The sequence below is a fragment of the Sus scrofa genome, chromosome 9, assembly GCF_000003025.6.
Source record: "Sus scrofa isolate TJ Tabasco breed Duroc chromosome 9, Sscrofa11.1, whole genome shotgun sequence".
NCBI lineage: Eukaryota > Metazoa > Chordata > Mammalia > Artiodactyla > Suidae > Sus > Sus scrofa.
This window is the reverse complement of record NC_010451.4, coordinates 32,033,939-32,053,041: the sequence shown is the minus strand read 5'-3', so window position 1 is coordinate 32,053,041 and position 19,103 is coordinate 32,033,939. Positions and strand designations below refer to the sequence as shown.

Genomic DNA, 19,103 nt, shown 5'->3' with positions numbered 1-19,103 from the left:
GCTGTTATTATTAAAAGTCTATATGTAAGGAGTTCCCATGTGGCTCAACAGGTTAAGTATCCAACACCACTGCAGTGGCTCAGGTCACTGCTGTGGCACGGGTTTGATCACTGGCCTGGGAACCTGTGCATGCCATGAGTACGGCCAAAAAAAAAGAAAAAAAAGTATGTATGTAGGATAATCTTGAAAATTACATTTCACTAGAGGATCCTACATCTAGTGTCTAAATAATAGAATTTTCTTTAGATGTTTCTTAGAGTTACCTCAGGATCTAATTTGAAATGACAATATTAATAGAATTGTATTGTTATCTGTAATTTGATATTTGGAGTTTTTCTTTCATTTCAATATATAGTAGTCTCAAATTTTTTTAATTTCAAAAAAATCAAGAAATATAAAGATGAAATTAAATATTTAGCTTATCAAATTAAAACTTTGTGCATTGGTAGTAATAAAGATAATGAAGAAAATGAATATATTTGTGCTTAAAGCATTGACTTACCTGAAAAAGTAAAAGTATCATCTTACTTTCTAGAGGAAAATATTAGACTGTTCATTTATTTAAAACATTGAAGCATAAATGTTCCAATTCTCTTGATTATGTTGAAATTACTGTAAGTAACTTTCTACATATAACCTTAAACTGAATAAGAATCTTTTCATGGAAATATTTATACTGTTCTAATGGTACATGCTAATATAGAATTATATATGATAATTTACACATCTGTGAATCTTTACAGATTATAGGTAACTTTTATATTTTATATATAGATCCCTTGAATTGATAAGGAAGTTTATTTCACAGATTAAAAAACTGAAGCAGAGACAGTTGCATCATTTGCCAAAAAATCTGAGTTACAGTTGGGATTAATCTTAGATCTTCGGAGTCAAAATCTAGTTTTCACTTTTTCTGTTAACTTCTTTGGCTAATGCAGCTATCACAAAATAGCACATAGTTGAGAAAATACCTTAAGTAAATTTCCTCAACTTTCAGAATTTGTTTGTTTTGTCAATTATTTAATGCTCACTAGTGCTCTCTCTTATATACGACCACACATTTTCTCTAGAATAGTTTACAGTGTAACTGTTTCACACTGAATACTCTAAACTGAATACACTGAACTCATATATGGTAGTCATTTTCGGTTAATTGAATTCACTCTCCCATTGGATTGCACACAAAAGTTTATGTATTTTTTTCCATACTTTAAAACATCAGTAAATAAAGCATTTCCTAAAGGTTCTTCAGTACCACATTCTCAACTCCCATAGCCTTGGTCTCCTTTCTTGGTTTAGGTTTGTAAATGTGATAATAAAACTGAGAAACATTAATCTTAGTTAATGTGTAAATTTTCTAACTTTAAAATTTCTTAACCTCAAAAATCCAGTATTGTGAATAAATTTAGAAGAGGTTTAAAATTATGAATATTAAGTTTGTTTATAAAAAGTCATTTTCAATAAGTAATTATAAAATCTCATATTCTCTGATAAATTACATAAACTGGCTAAGACACTGTGTGTGGTTATTTTTTTCCCTGTTGCTTTTTCCTTTGTGTGTTTTGTGTGGTACAAGACAGCGGATGAAGGAATCATCATTCTATTCATTATGCCTTACCATGTGGCAGATCCCACAGGAGTTTGTGAAGCTTCAAGTTAGCCAAGAAGAGTTTCTCTGTATGAAAGTATTGCTACTTCTTAATACAAGTGAGTGGGCATAAGTGACTTAATACAAGACATTTACTTTCTTAATTTTTAATTCATTAGGAAAGTCTCAAACAGCATGATCATGATTATATATGAGCTATGAATCTTTGATTATAACTGAAAAAGGGAAACATCCATCGAATAATAAAATTACTTCATATTTCTCAGGTTTTACTTATAACCTAATACTAAAACAACATATTCAGCCAATTCTATTCTTCTTTTTGATAAAATATGATTAAATGAGTTTTTCATATTCAATTAAGGATTATACACAATATTCACATAGTGCACATGATATTGCATAAACACAAACTATGCTTCCCTCTGTCCCACCCTGTAAAGGATTAACTCTATAAAAACATGCAATTCTATTTACAACTACTCTCTTTAGTGTCAGAATAGGCTAACTGTAAGATAACTGCAAAGATTAGAAGCATAATACAACAGCAGTTTATCTATCACTCACAGCCAGTCCAGTGGGCTTCTTTCATCTAGGGCTCTACCATTTTGCATCACTTGGGGTCCTTTATTGGATCTGACCTGACCGGAAGATGAGCACTGAGTAGGAAAAGGATTGGAGGCAAGACCTGGATGTGTCTTCCACCCACATCCATGGCCAACCTTAACTGCCATAGAGACTGGAAAGTGCACCTTAGCTGTATATCCTAAAAAAAAGAAAAGAAAAAGGAAATAATAAATCATGAAACTGCCTTGGTCACCAGAAGGGCAGGCAGATAGCCATTCATTCTTTTGTTTTCTTTTGATGGCTGCACCTGCAGTAAATGGAAGTTCCCAGGTCAGGGGTGGAATCAGAGCTGCAGCTGTGGCCTAACCACAGCCATGGCAACACTGAATCTAAGCCATATCTGTGACCTACGCTGCAGCTTGCAGCAGTGCCAGATACTTAACCCACTGAGTGAGGCCAAGGATCAAACCTATATCCTCAAAGAGACAATATCAGTTCCTTAACTCTCTGAGCCACAATGGGAACTCTGCCATTCATTCTTTTTAATACACAAAGAACACATGCACCTCTGCCTCAGTGGATCCCCAAGGGTCTGGGTGGGAAAGTTTTAAAAACTGCTTTTACTTTTTAACCCTTTTCTGTGCCCTTTCCAGGTGCAAGAAGGAACTAGAGTAAATTTAAGAATACAGCCATTAATTCCTGTCCTTTTCTTGACAGTAACAAATCCAAAAACAGACATATCACAGATAGTCTTAGATATCCCAAATTAGTTAATATCACCAACATAATTCTGTATTTATGGAATAGGCTACATTATGCTGGAGAACAAACAACCTCAAAATCTCAGTTATCAAAAAAATGTTAAGTATTTATTCATCTCACTATATTTCCAACATAGATCAATAGGGAGGCATATTTTCATCATTCAGGTGTCCAGGTAAATGGAGGCAACATCTTGACCCATGCTTCCATAATCACTAGAGCAGTGGTAAGGAAAGGGAGTGCTAAGGGACGGAAGGGATACATACATGACTTCCACTCACATACCATAGAAAACAAGGGTTTTGGCCACTTACAACTTCAAGGAAAGGGAATTTCATATATTTAGTGACTAGTACTTAATATACACTATTGTAAATATATGCAAAGTTATAAATGTTATAAATAAATGTAATACATAAATATATTATAAATAAATATGTATAATAATTTGTATAATAAAAATTACACAAATTTTAATCAAAATTCTATTTAAAATTTTATTGGAGTATAGTTGATTTACAAAGTTGTGTTAGTCTCAGGTGAATAGCAAAGTAAATTAGTTATACATACGTCCATTCCTTTTCAGATTGTTTTCCTATATAATAGGCTATTTTACAATATTGCACAGGTTTCCCTGTGCTATACAGTAGGTCCCTGTTACCTATGTATTGTATATATATAGTAGAGTGATTATATCAATCCCAACCTCCTAATTTATCCCTCCCCCTTACATTTACCCTTTGGTAACCATAAGTTTGTTTTAAAAATCTTTGAGTCTATTTCTATTTTGTAAGTTCTTTTGTATCATTTTTGTAGATTCCATGTACTAGTAATCTCATATGATATTTGCCTTTCTCTGTCTGACTTACTTCACTTAGGAAGATAATCTCTAGGTCCATCTATGTTGCTGCAAATGGCATTCTTTCATTCTTCTTCATGGCTGAATAATATTCCATTTTATATCTGTATTACATCTTCTTTATCCATTTCTCTGTTGGTGGACATTTAGGTTGCTTCATGTCTTGGCTATTATAAATAGTGCTGCAATGAACATTGGGATGCATGTTTCTTTTTGAATTATGGTTTTCTCCTGATAGATGTCCAGGACTAGAATTGCTTGATCATATGGTAGTTCCATATGTAGTTTTTTAAGAAACCTCCCTACTTTTCTCCATAGTGGTTGTATCAGTTTACATTCCCACAAAGGAGGGTTCCCTTTTCTCCCCCCAACCCAGCGTTTGTTATTTGTGGACTTATTAATGATGGCCATTCTGCTTAATGTGAGGTGAGACCTCATTGTAGTTTTGATTTGCATTTCTCTAATATTTAGTGATATTTACCATCTTTTCATATGCTTTTGGACCATATGTCTGTCTGTCTTTGGAGAAATATCTGTTTAGATCTTCTGATCATTTTTTAATTGGTATTTTTTTATATAAAGCTATATGAGATGTTTGTATATTTTGGATATTAATCCCTTTTTGGTCACTTCATTTGCAAAAATTTTCTCCCATTCTGTGGGTTGTCTTTTTGTTTTGTTTATGATTTTCTCTGCTGTGCAAAACTCTTAAGTTTAATTAGGTCCCTTTTTTTTTCATTACTCTAGGAGGTGGATCAAAAACGGTATTGCTGCAATTTATCTCAAAGAGTGTTCTGCCTATGTTTTCCTCTAAGAGTTTTATAGTATCCAACCTGGAAATTTTCCAAGATGTAAAATTCATCTTTAAATTTGGAAAAATAAATAAATACATAGATAAAATTTGGGGGTGGCAAGGGAATTAGAGAGCTAAATAATTAATATAATGGGGAAGAGGACTACATACACTGAATTGCTAGTGTATGTATATTCTGGAATTTAATATGCTGTAGTGGAAACATCACAAATCTATGAGTATGAAATAAATATTGTTGAGAAGAGTTAGTTTTATATTTGGGGAAAACTTACTTTGGCTATTTAGCTCAAATTACATCCTAAAATAAATAGCACATAATTATAAACACAAATTGTTTAAAAAAACTAAAATGAATATAAATGATTTAGAAATCATAAGTAAGGAATGCCTTTTAAAAAATAAATGTAATAGGAAATTCGGCAAAGGAAAAGTTCAGTGATTTGATAAGAATTTAAAACTCCCATTTCCCATTAAAAATTAAAATACAGCTCTACAGAAAAAATATGGCAAGTTAAACACAATTTTTCCATTGTTTCTTCTAAAACTACATGAAAATATTTGTCAAGGAATTTTTAAGAAATAAAATAGAAGGAAAAGTGAATGAAAGAAAACTCAATAGCAATATTATTCTGCAAGCTTGCAAACAGAACTAATTTAGCATACCTGAGAAGGAGGATTCTAAGTCAGAATTAAGAAAAGTCAAGAAGCACCTTGATTTGCCTCACCGAACTCTCACAATGTTTTGCTGTTAGTTACAACCAATTTTTTAATGAGAGTGAAAGTTGAAAACACCAAATTCTGCTGAAAATCTGTTTCAGTTATCACCCGACCATGTAATTGTTCTTCTATAACTAAGGCAGAGATTGTAGGTTTATTCTCTGAAGGTATATCTAACTTTGAAAACCAGCAGGGCCTACATTTGAGGGAGCTGGAGGGCTATAAGAAATAGACACTGTGCTTTTAAAGGTTATATGCAAAATCTCACATACTCCCAATTTCTAGAACAGTGGCAGTAGTTTGAAAGGAGTCCAGGTCAGACCCATTTGCTGATCTTAGAGAGCCTCCCAGAGAGGCAGGAGACAAGTGATATGCCCCCTGGGAACAAAGATGCCAGGGTGTCTTTGGGGGAGCTCATTCTACCATGATAGCATTGGCATTAGCAAACATCATTTTGGAATATACTCTCTGAACTTTAGCACCAGGGGCTTACCTACCTTCCTCCATCAAACTGGAACCAGCCCCAAATCACCTTGAGCCATGCAGATACACAGGAGCCCAGGCCTGCCCACTAGTGGGCCTCTAGCTTACTGCATAAAGCAAGGATTCACAGCCAACCAGCCCCACCTATGAGTGTGCCCACAGTTGTGAGTCCCACCACAGCAGAAGGGCACACCCAGTCCACACACTATTTTTGGTGGCCCGAGGGGAACATATTTCTGGGTACATAGGACATCTCATTTATAAGACCACTTCTCTGAGATTGGGCAATGTAGCAAACTTACCTAACACATAGAAATAAACACAGTGAGTTGGGCAGAATGAGAAGAAAGAGGAATATGTTCCAAAAAAAAAACAAAATCTATGAAAAAGAATTTTAGGAGGTGGAGCTAAGGAATCTATTACCAAAAAAGAGTTCTAGGTAATAATCATAAAGATGTTCATGAACACAAGAATTCCAACAGTTAAAAAATATGAAGACCCAAAGACAGCTGAAGAATACTTTAACTAAAAATAAAAATCATTTAAAAAATAAAATAAATAAATTATGAAAAAAACACACACTAGAAAGAAACAATAGAAAGAAACAACAATAGATTAGATGATACAGAGGAATGAATCATCAATCTGGAAAATAGAGTAGTGTAAATTCCCCATACTGAACAGGTAAAAGGAAAAAAAAAAATTTAGTGAGGATAGTTTGAGAGATCTCTGGGACAAAATCAAGCATTCTACCATTCCATTATAGGGTCCCAGAAAGGGAGAAGAGAGAGAAAGTGGTACAGAATCACTGGAAAAGGAAACAGGCATCCAGGTCCAGGAATTACATAGAACTACAAATAAGATGAAACCAAAGAGGTGCACACCAAGACACATTTTAATTAAAATGGCAAAAATTAAAGAGAGAATCTTAAAAGAAACAAGAGAAATACAACTACAACTATTATGTACAAAGGATCTCCGTAAAACCACCTGCTAACTTGTGGTCCAGAAGGTTGCAAGCAAGAAGAGAGTGGCACAATATATTCAAAGTGATGAAAGGAAAAAACCTACAACTTGGAAAACTAGCAAAGTTTTCATTCAGATTTAAAGGAGAGATAAAGAGTTTTGCAGATGAGCAAAAGCTGAAAGAGTTCAGTACCACTAACATTCTTTACAAGAAATGTTAAAGAGACTCCTCTAAGCAGAACAGAAAGCCCACAAAGAGAAATGTGAAAATTATGAAAGAAATTTCTGACCATTAAATATAAACATACAGTAAAGGTAATAGACCACCACTTTATAAAGCTAGTAGAAAGATTAAAAGACAAAAGTAGTAAAATCATCTACATGCAATAAGTAATTAAGGGATACACACAATAAAAAGATACAAAATATTACCTAAATACATGAAGCAAATAATAACAAACATAAATGGAGATACTGACATTAATACAATAATAGCAGAGAAATTTAACACCTCACTTACATCCATGGACAGATCATCCAGACAGAAAGTCAGTAAGGAGACATGAGCCTTAAATGAACATCAGACTAGATGAACTTAATAGATATCTGCAGAACATAGCTTTCAAAAACAAGAGAATATATATACTTTTCAAGTACACATGGAATATTCTCTGGGTTAGATCAAATGCTAGGCCACAAAACAAGTCTATATAAATGTAAGAAAAATGAAATCACATCAAGCATCTTTTCTGAACACAATAGTATGAGATTAGAAATCAAGTATAAGGGAAAAAACAGGAAGAAAAAAATCAAAGAATGTGGAGTCTAAGGACAATATGTTTCTAAACAACCAAAGGGTCAGTGAAGAAATTAAGATAAAACAAAAATATTCTTTGAGGCAAGTGAAAATGGAAACCAATTGTTCCAGAATCTATGGGACACAGCAAAAGCAGTTCAAAGAGGAAAGTTTATAGCAATACAGGCCTACCTCAAGGAACAAACAAACAAAATCAAATGAACAACCTAACCTTAAACCTAAAGCAACCAGAGAAAGAAGAACAGACAAAACCCAAGGTTAGTAGAAGGAAAGAAATCATAAAGCTCAGAGCAGAATTATGTGAAATAGAGATGATGGAAACAGTAGAAAAGATCAATGAAATTCAGTACTGGTTCTTTGAAAAGATAAACAAAATTGATAAACCTTTAGCTAGAATTATCAGGGGGAAAAAAGAGAGGAGGCCCATTAAAAACAAAATCCAAAATGAAAGAGAAGTTATAATTGACACCACAGAAATACAAACATCGTTAAGAGATTAGTACAAATAATTATGTGCCAATAAAATTGATAATCTAGAAGAAATTAATACATTGCTAGAAATGTGCAGTTTCTAAGAGTAAATCATGAAGAAATAGGAATTATGAACAGAACGATTACCATTAATGAAACTGAATCAATAATCCAAAAACTCCCAACAAACAAGTCACAGACTAGATGGCTTCACAGGTGAATTTTATACCCATCCTTCTCAAATTTTCAAAAAAATACTGAAGAGAATGGAACACTTCTAAATTCATTCTATGAAGCCAGCATCACCCTGATACCAAAGCCAAGCAAAAACACCACAAAAAAGAAAATTACAGGCAACTGATGAATATAGATGCAAAAACGCTCAACAAAATATTAGCAAACCAAATTCAACAATACATTAATGAAACCATGCACCATAATTAAGTGAGATTTACCACAGGGATGCAAAAATGGTTCATTATTTGCACATCAGTCAATATAATGAACCATATTAACAGATTGAAGAATAAAAATCATATAATCATTTCCATAGGTACAGAAAAACTTCTGAAAAAATTCAACATCCATTTATGATTAAAAAAAAACCTATTAATAGAGTGTCTGTGAATATTACTAAAGATACTCTGATAGGCAACAGACACATGAAAAGACACTCAGTGTCACTAATCACTAATTAGGGAAATGCAAATCAAAACCACAATGCGATAACACTTCATACCTGTCAGAATGGCTTATTTCCAAAAAGACAACAAATAACAATTGTTAGCAAGGATATGGAGAACAGAGAACCCTTTTGCACCATTGTTGAGATTATAAATTGGTGCAGTCATTTTAACAAATAGTATGAAGGATCTTCAAAAAATTAAAAATAGAATTGCCATATGATCCAGAAGTTTCACTTCTGGGTATTTACTTCAAGAAAACAAACATCAATAAGACATATGCATACTTGTGTTCATTGCAGCATTATTTATAATAGCTAAGATATGGAAGTAACCTAAGTGTCATTGATAGATTAATGGACAAAGAAGATGTGATATGGAGTTCCTGCCATGGTACAGTGGGTTAAGAATCCAACTGTAGTGACTCAGTTCGCTGTGAAGGCCTCTGCTTGGTGCAGTGGGTTAAAGGATCCAGGATTACTGCAGCTGCGACATAGGTTGGCAGCTGCAGCTTGGATTCTATCCCTGACCTGGGGACTTTCATATGCTGCAGATGGAACCAAAAAAAAATTAAAAAAAGATGTGGTATGTATGTATGTCTGTCTATCTATATCTATTTATCTATCTATCTAGATATACACAATTGAATATTTCTCAGCCACAAAAAGAAATCTTGCCATTTTCAACAACATGGATGGATTAGAGGGTGTTATGTTAAGTGAAATAATTCAGATATAGAAAGACAAATGTTATCTCACTTATGTGTGGAATCTAAAAAAAAACAAAGAAACAAAACAAAATGAAAACAGACACATAGATACCAAGAACAAATATGTGGTTCCCGGGGGGGGAGGGGATGGGGGCAAAATAGGTGAAGGGGATGAAGAGGTACAAACCTGCTTTTATACAATAAGTAAGCCAGGGCATGTAATATATAGCTAAGCAATATTGTCAGTAATATTCTATGGGGCCAGATGGTTTCTAGACTTACTGTTGTGACCATTTCATAATACATCAACTATATTTTAACAAAATTCTTAATTAACTTAAATCAAAGAACTAAGTATAAGGGCTGAAACTTGGAAATTCTTAGAAGAAAACATAGATGGAAAACTTTATGAATTGGAGTTTGCAGTGATTTATTGGCTCTAACAACTAAAACACAGAAAATAAAAGTAAAAGATAAATAGATTTCAAAATTTAAAACTTCTGTGCATCAGAGGACACAACACAATGAAAAGGCAACCCATTGAATTGGTTAAAAAAATACTAAAAACATATGTGTGCTAAAGTAAAAGTATTAATATCCAGAGTATGTAAAGAACCCCTATAATTCAATAATATAATAACCCAATTTAAAAATGGACAAAGGTCTTGATAGACATTTCTCAAAAGAAGGTATATAAATAGCTATTAGGCACATGAAAAGATGCTCAGCATCACTAATCGTTAGAGAAACACAAATCCACAATTAGATACTACTTCACACCCATCAGGATGGTTACTTACTCTTAGTAAAAAAAAAAAAATCATAGTATACGCTATATGACTTGACTGCGGTAGCATTTTACATAGCTAAAATAATAAACACTGAATATTTATATGACCAATATTATGAAAATGGTATTAGGAAGATGAGGACAATTAAATTCTATGTGTGTGAGTGTATTTATGGCATGGTGGTGATGGTAGATCTGAAATATGGAAACAACTACAGTCTCATTTTCCATACTGGAAAGTCAAATTTAAAAAATCAAGTAGCAGCACTATAAGGCTATTATTTAAAGCTATGGAAGGAAGATCAAAAGAAATAGCCAAAGGAATTGAAAATGTTTGCCTCTGAGCATGGAAAAATTTGGGTTGCCTGGGCAGTACTCTTTGCCCTAATTGAGTTACAAAATTAAATATTTTAAAATTTGGCTAAACCACAAATTTAGAAAAATATTTAAAATACATCTTAGGTGCCTATAAATGAGCACTAAACAGAAAAAAAATTAAAGCACTAATAAGCTTAAGAAAATTGTTCAACCTTGCTAATAATTTGAGAAATGGAAATGAGATATTTTTCTCTATAAAAAGCAAAGATTACCTAAAATGAAAATACTCAATACTGACCACAAAACAGTTAAATGGTAAGAAGTTTGGTGATATATGAGTATCAATGTATATTAGTATAACTTTTACTCATAATTTCATTTCTAAAAATATATTCTTAAAAAACTCAGAAATGACATTCATCATAAGTGTTGTGTAGATTAGTAAAATATTCCAAATGTCAAATGACAAAACAATTAAATACACTGTATTTCCTACACATTTTGTGATATGAAATTTTATGAATTAAAACATTCATTTTTGAAGAATTTTGAATGACATAAGTAAATGTTAATATAATATTAGGAAATGTCCCAAAATATTGGATTGTAGGATCTCAGGTGACTTGTAATTTTCTTTATATATCCTGTAAAATTTTTCCAGCGAATACACACTATTTTTGAATTAGCTAAACCAAAAATATTTTTTAATTCTTATTTTAATTTTAAATCTTATTAAAATATTAATTTACAATGTTGTATTACTTTCATGTGTACAGTAAAGTGATTCAGTTATAAATATATTTGTTTTTATATTCTCTCCCATTATACATTCTTACTGACTATATTCTCTCTTTTAATATATTTTAATATAGCTATATAGACAAAACAAACTGCAAGTTGAATGTGTTTAGTGAACTTTGGTCAATGTCTAATTTAGAAGTTCTCAAAAGTTTCAGGGGGTGTTGAGGGTCAGCAGCTGCAGTGACTCATGATTCAATCTGTGTAGAGGCAGATGGGAAGTGCTAATTTCCAGTTCACAATACACATAGAGTATATATACAGATATATACAACAGTTAAGTTTTCAATTGGAGAAAAGTTCTCATATTACCAAAATTACCTTTCTAAGTTCTTTTTATGCTCAGGATCTGAGCTCTTGAAAACTCAAAACCAAAGATTTAACATTTTGGTTTCTACTGGTTTGTTATCTCTGACCTTTTTTTCAAGGGAAGTGGAGACCAAGATCTGATTGGGGTAGAGGGAATAAAGTAGGAGTTTTTAAAAAGTATTATTTCTGGCATTCCCATTGTGGCTTAGTAGGTTAAGAACCTGACTAGTATCCATAAGGATGTGGGTTCGATCCCTGGCCTCACTCAGTGGGTTAAGGATCTGGCATTGCCACAATCTGGTGTTGCTGTGGCTGTGCTGTAGGCTGGCACCTGCAACTTTGATTCAACTCCTACCTGCTGCAGGTGCAGCCCTAAAAAGAAAAAAGAAAAAGGATTATTTCTCCCCCTTTGCTGGTCACGTACAGTTGACTTTGCTCAAATGAAATACACTTCTCTATACAAATATTTTCAAGGGTCAAGATCATAAATATATAGTTGCATAAATACAGAGATTATGTGATTTTTTTCTTTCAGCAATCGATATATTTGCAGGAAATGTCAAAAACTTGACTTAAGGTTAAATATTTGTTTGTAGGACAAGTGCAACCAAAGTGAAAGAAAACAAGGAAATTGGGAGTTCTGCTAACGGAACTGCTAAAGAAATCAACCATATATCTCAGACAAGTGTCAACAGAATGACCAAGACCAAAAAGAGTTAGGAGAAAAGCAATGAGGAAATTGACCATGTAATGGAAACAAGAGAACTAGCCATAAGAATAAGAAGTTGTGCCTAGGATTTGAATGTATGAAATTGCAGAGATAAATATGTAAATTATGTAAGACTTCAAATAAATATGTAAATTATATAAAATGTAAACTACATAAGATTTCAGAGATAAATTTGTAAATTACCAGTTAACATCATAATGAGAATAAGAAGCATTCTCAGTAAAATCTGCAACAAAATAGGGACATTTGCCATCACTATTATTATTTAATATTGTTCTGGAAGTCTTAAGCAGTCACTGAATCATGAAGCAGAAAAAGAGCTACAACTATTGAAAAGGAAAAAAATGAGGGTATTATTTGAATATAGTCCTGCTGTATACCAAAAAAAAAAAAAGATAATCAACAAAAACTGTTAGAACTACAAATATAAATAAATAAATAAAGTATAATCAAGTGACTGAATATAGAGAAAATTCAAATACCAATGGCTTTCTCTCATGTCAGAAGGAAGGAGTTAGGAAATTTAATGAAGCAATATTGAAATTACAACAAAAAGATAAATTTTCCACGAATAATATTGAGAAATACTTCAGATTTATAGAAAGTCAAAAGTTTACAGAGACATCCAAGTATTTGTTAAAAACAAGGAAAGGAAAAAGACCTAGCATACATGTAGTTTTAAATTAAATCAAACCAAGTATTTGAGACAAGAACGTAATGTCAGGTGATCTCTTGAGCAAATGCTAAGTCATATACACTGACACAGTTCTAACATAGGTAAGCTGAAATGGTCTTTAAACTTACTTAGTTCTTCTTATCATATTGTTCAAAAGAACTAGAAGCTTACATGTCCTAAAACTATCAATATCATTCTTTCCTATTTAAGATGTTTGTACTAGAGTTGCATATCAAAAGAAATCATTATACAGCTCAAAAATTTATAAGCTGCTAGTGTCATCTTTTTATACATAACTGCGACTTGGAATTATCTTCATACAGTTCCTTTGGAAGGACTAAGAAGTCAAAACCAGTTTGAAGAGATGAGATCAAGCTACATTAGAGAGCTCATCAAGGCAATTGGTTTGAGACAAAAAGGAGTCGTCCCTAGCTCACAGCGTTTCTACCAGCTTACAAAACTTCTTGATAACTTGCATGATGTAAGTATTTTGTTCCTAGAGTATCAATGATTATTTTCTGAATTACATCTTTTTAAATGTGAAATACAGATTTTACTTCATGTGGTTTCTTCAAATTTCTATTTGTACTTACATTGTAAGATAGTACTTGCATCACACTGCTCAGAATTTACATTGTGCTTTTTTTCATTTTCAATGTGGACCACACAAATATCCTTTTACTAGTATTTGTATAATCTGAGAGTAATTTAATGAGTTATAGGAGTGGTGATACATTTTCCTGAATATGTCCTATAATGTTTTTGTCTTAAGTTAGAAAAAACTTAAGTTTCATGTATAAGACACTCATACCATTTTTGATGGAGTTATAAGTCAATAACAATGCTAGTGGACAACCTGGTAGTGTTTAGCAGAAGTTAAAAAGTGCATGCTTTTAAAATTCCCACTTTTAAGGATTCATCTTAAATAAAAAATTTAGGCAAGTATTTAAAAATATATATGCAGCATTGCTTATACAACAGGGAAAAACAAACCTTAGAAATGCCTAGCACCAAAAACTGGAATAATAAGATATATGGGGTTAGTCAAGACCATATTGCATATAAGCTTTTATCACTACCATGTTCAGAAACCAAACTAAAATAACAGTCAAGGCATTAAAAAAGCTGTCTACTCACCAGGTCAAATTTGAGGCTTCACTTCTGAATATTAACAGCTAGCCAAGGATTATCAGCCATTTAGATAAAGCCTCTAAAATGTAAGGCAGAAAGCAAAATAAAAAGAAAAAAATACAAGTACAGAGAAAAGAAGAAAGCTTAAACAAAAATTAAGATATTCAGAGAAATAATAATGATGTTGCATCCATGAAACAAGAATAGAAGACATTTTAAAAGGGAAGTTTAGCAAGAAAATACTTTCAGATAATCAAAGAATAGCAGAAATTTAAAATTCAATATAAATCTCAGGAAAACTCAGAAAAAAATAGCAAAAAAAGATATGAAAAAAATTAGAAAAATAGCAAATTCAGGAGATTAATCCATAGGGTTTCATTCTCCAATTAATAGTAATTTCCAGAAAGAGCAGAAAAAATCAAGGAGAGGAAATTATGTAAGAAATCATAAAAGTGGTTGGAACTGAAGGATACAAGTTTCTGAATGTGCCCGGTGTACAGGCACAACACAATTGAACCAAGGCACATTATTGTAAGACTTTAGCAAACCAGGAATTAAAAGAAAGAGTATCATTAAAATATACCTGTGAGCAAAGAAACAGGTCACATCAAATCATCAGGATTCAGAATGACATTGGACTTCTCAACAGCAGCACTGGAACCCAGAAAACAATGGAGCAATACCTTCAGAAATTTGAAGGAAAGGAAACTACCCAAAGAATCTAATGACGGCCAAACCATCCAACAAATATGATAACATAATAAAAGTATTTTTGGACATGCAAGGTCTCTTAGACCTCACCTTAAATACAAAATTCCTCAAGGACGTCTATGGGATTTCTTCCACGAAATACTGGAGCAAGCCAAAGTACAAGATTCAACCCAGGAGAGATGCAGAGCATGTCCTAGCACCTTAATTTATGCTTAATCTAGACTAGAGTAGTAGTGCATAGGGTTTCAGGGTACCAGTACCGAGGAAAACATATGGAACCAAGAGTATGTATGAACGTACTGAAGTGAGTTTTTATGACTCTGTCAGAGAATTTAACTGTGGCTTTGTCATAAATATAGAGAAAACAAAGGGGACAGAAACACCAGGTGATTAGCACTACAAAAATTAAGTCACATAAGAAAGGAAATGTAGGGAGTTCCTTTTGTGGCTCAGTGGAAATAAACCTGACTAGTAACCCTGAGGACCTGGATTCTATCCCTGCCCCTGCTCAATGGGTTAAGGATTAAGGATCTGGCATTGCTGTGAGCTGTGGTATAGGTTGCAGACACAGCTTGGATCCCGTGTTGCTGTGGTTGTAACAGCAGCTACAGTTCTGATTCGATCCCTAGCCTGGGAACCTCCATAGGCTGTGGGTGCCATATGCTGTAGGTGTGGCCCCAAACACACACACACACAAAAAAATTGAAATGTAACTACATGGAGAGTAGGGAGAAGAGAAAGTGTATGTAGTTGAGGAGGCACATGTATAGTACAAGAGTTAAATCTTCATTTAATATAAACAGTCCAAAAATTTGGAAAACAAGATCTCTTAGAAATAGAGATAAATATGAAGTGACACAGGCTAAAGAAATTGAAAGCAGTTATATGTGTGTTGTTGCCACTCTCTTTTTTATTGCTATAAGTCTTGCAATATTATTTGGTTTAAAATTGCTATTTTTTATGTGGGGTATCAAAATTAAAATTGTATTAAAATGAATTACATTGGGTTGTTTGCACTGAAATAGAAGAGTCTGATTATCGTTATGTGAAAAAACCTGATTAAATAGACTATAAAATAATTGCATTTTTGGAAATGTATATGCATGTGTGAGTATTATGTATACGCCTGAGTATATATAAAAGAGAAAAAAAACTTGAAATGTACCAAAGTGGTCACACTGGTTATCCTGTGGGGTTACAAATTACATTCATTTCTTTAAATCTTTCTGTATATTAGAATGTTTCATCCTGAGTATGTAGAAAGTGGAGGGAGTTGTTTTCATTTTGGTAAGAAAAAAGACATCTAAAGTATTTCTATGATTAGAAATATCAGCTGCTGAAGTTCTCGTCAAGGCTCAGTGGTTAACGAATCTGACTAGCATCCATGAGGACACAGGTTTGATCCCTGGCCTTGCTCAGTGGGTTAAGGATCCGGCGCTGCCGTGAGCTGTGATGTAGGTCACAGACGCGGCTCTGATCCTGCGTTGCTATGGCTGGATAAGAAAAAAAAGAGAAAAAAGGAAAATCAGCTGTTATGTTGGAATAGTATATGAATTTCTTATTTTTCTTACATGTTTCTTATCCATCTGTTAAACCAACAGCTTGTCAAACAACTTCATCTGTACTGCTTGAATACATTTATCCAGTCCCGGGCACTGAGTGTTGAATTTCCAGAAATGATGTCTGAGGTTATTGCTGCACAATTACCCAAGATCTTGGCAGGGATGGTGAAACCTCTTCTCTTTCATAAAAAGTGAATGCCATTTTTATCTTTAAAAAATTAAACTTTGTGGTATATCTGTTTTCGTTTTTGTCAGGGTTATGAGGTCTTGAGTTTTTATAATGTTCTCAAAGCCCTACATTTATAACATATTGTACTGTGTAAATTTCAGAGGAAAAATGTGAGGGTGAATTGGATTTGCTTTATAAAGCATTATTTGAATTTTTAGTGTTTTTGCGTACCCATATTTTCTTTAAGAGTTTACACGATTGAAAAAGTACTAAGTTGATTGTTAAAGTTAATCCTATCCGTATCATTTCATACCATTTAGGTGAGATTTTTAACTTTCACAGCTAACAGATCCTCTACTTTAGAGGAAAAAAATCTTACACATAAAAATAAAAAGCTATTATATATGTTCCTTCTATGTAGCTCCCTTTGTCTCCCTGATTATATTTACAAAACTGAAACTTTAAAATGGTATGCAAAACTTGTCTATATGAGTGTACATACATTTTTTTGTGAGAAGGATATTTATAATCTTAATCAGTTTTTCCGAAGGGTTTTTAATGCAAAAATATATATATACAGAAAAAGAGTTAACAATTCTTTAATTAGATGATACTCCTCAAACTAGGAAAACCAGCTTATATGTTAAGACTGTTTCCCAGATGGGAAACACAAATCTCTAGGGAAGTTATTAAGTAGAGCCATAGCATTATGACAAGAAAATTATGGGTTTTGTAGGTTTTCACTGACTTTTTTTTTTTTTTTTTGAGAATTGTCCTCTAATAAGGTATTCTGAATCGAAATAGGAACTCAGTGAGTCTGTGCCCTAACTCCACTCCTTACGTCTAGGGTGTGTGAAAGTCAGTTATCCTTAGAGTCTCAATTTCCTCACCTTTAACACTGCTGTAATAATATACTCACTTTTCTGTGGAATGTTCCTTTTAGTTAGAGCTTCTTACTTCTCAAATCAAGAAAGAAAGGAAGTCAGAGAGGGAGGGAAGGAGGTTTAAAAATACACACACATGCATACACACAAAACAGGAAGAGACACTGGTAAAATTCAGTCAAACTCAATCACTTTTTTCCTAGATAAAATAATTTATGCAATTTACACACTCACATACTTATATATGTATAATTTTTAACAGCTCAGAGAAACTGTAGACCTAATTCTTTTTGAAATTTCTTTAAAATTGGACATTACCTTACAAATAAAACATACCACCTTATGCAGATTAACAGTTGTTAATGAGACAATTAAAGTAACTTTGAAAACAATATAGATAACATTTACTAAAGTCTCTGATTTCTTAATGCATTTTTAATTACCCATTTCCTTCAACTGATAAATACTTGCAGTTTACCAAGGGCCAATAACATAGCATAATCTTAATAAATAGTAATGTGACCCCCAAAACAGGGTAAAAGTAATTTCATCTAATCAAAACATTGGCATGATAGTGTTACCATAACTGCTTCTTACCAGTAACTTCTTTGATTTACAAAATGAATTAGCTATAGAACATCTATAAGTAGTGAATCTTCATAAGGCATTTGAATTAGGGATTAAAACAAGCTTCAGCTGGGACCCTTGGCTTGGTTCTTTAGGTCTATGTGGTAAATATAATAAGTAATATGCTAATTTTTGATGCTTGAGTATAACATTCTACAAGAGTTTAATCCACGTACTCCAAATACTCTTAGTATTAGTTTATTATTAATGGTCTCTTCCTTAGTATGTGTATCTGTGTCTTTTTCTGTGAATATATATGTATTATAATAGAATGCTGACTGCCATTTAGTTCTTCAAAGTGGTAAACACACAGACTCGTACTCTCTGCGTTCTTCAGGCCAAAGTTATTTTCCTTAAAAGGATCTAATTTTGCCATTTCCTCACTTGCAAATATTCACTGACTTCCAGTCCTATTGCAGTGTTTCTCAACTGTAGCTGCACATGACAGTCTCCAGGGGAGCTTTGAAAAATACCTTAACCTGGGCTCATTCCTCAGAGATTATATTTTAATTGGTCTTCTCTTATTAATGCAGGCACATAGTAGTTACTCTGAAATGGTGTTCAAGCATCAAGTCCTTTAGCTTTACTCTCTTTATCCTTCACTGTCATACGTTCATCTTATATTCCGGCCACACAAATCTTTTCACATCAGTCTTCTGCCTAAATCTGCCTGAATTTCCCCCTTTGATACCAGCCCTATATCAGTCTTCAAGACTCAGCTAAATGTTACTTCTTTCCCATCTTCCATGAATCTTCCAGACATTGACCTTTTTCCTCAAGGTTCCCCGAGTATTCTGTGCACATCTAAATTACAATAGTGCATTATTCTATAATTCTTACTCTATTACTAGCCTGAGAGCCAATTTGGAGTAGTACAATAATGTTACTCGACTGGGAGTTGAAAGACTTATTCTCTGGGTTTGAGCTCTGTCTTTCTTTTG

General features: G+C 33.1%; 1 protein-coding gene across 2 annotated transcripts in view; it reads left to right on the top strand.

The window, feature by feature from the left end:
* PGR (progesterone receptor) overlaps nt 1-17,358 on the top strand; it is a 94,093-nt gene extending 76,735 nt beyond the window's left edge. Inside the window, 3 exon segments of one of the 2 annotated variants that reach the window (NM_001166488.1) lie at nt 1,577-1,707; nt 13,402-13,559; nt 16,522-17,358. In NM_001166488.1, the coding sequence (NP_001159960.1) occupies nt 1,577-1,707; nt 13,402-13,559; nt 16,522-16,677 (445 nt within the window). In that variant the 3' untranslated portion in view covers nt 16,678-17,358. 2 annotated transcript variants of the gene reach the window in all.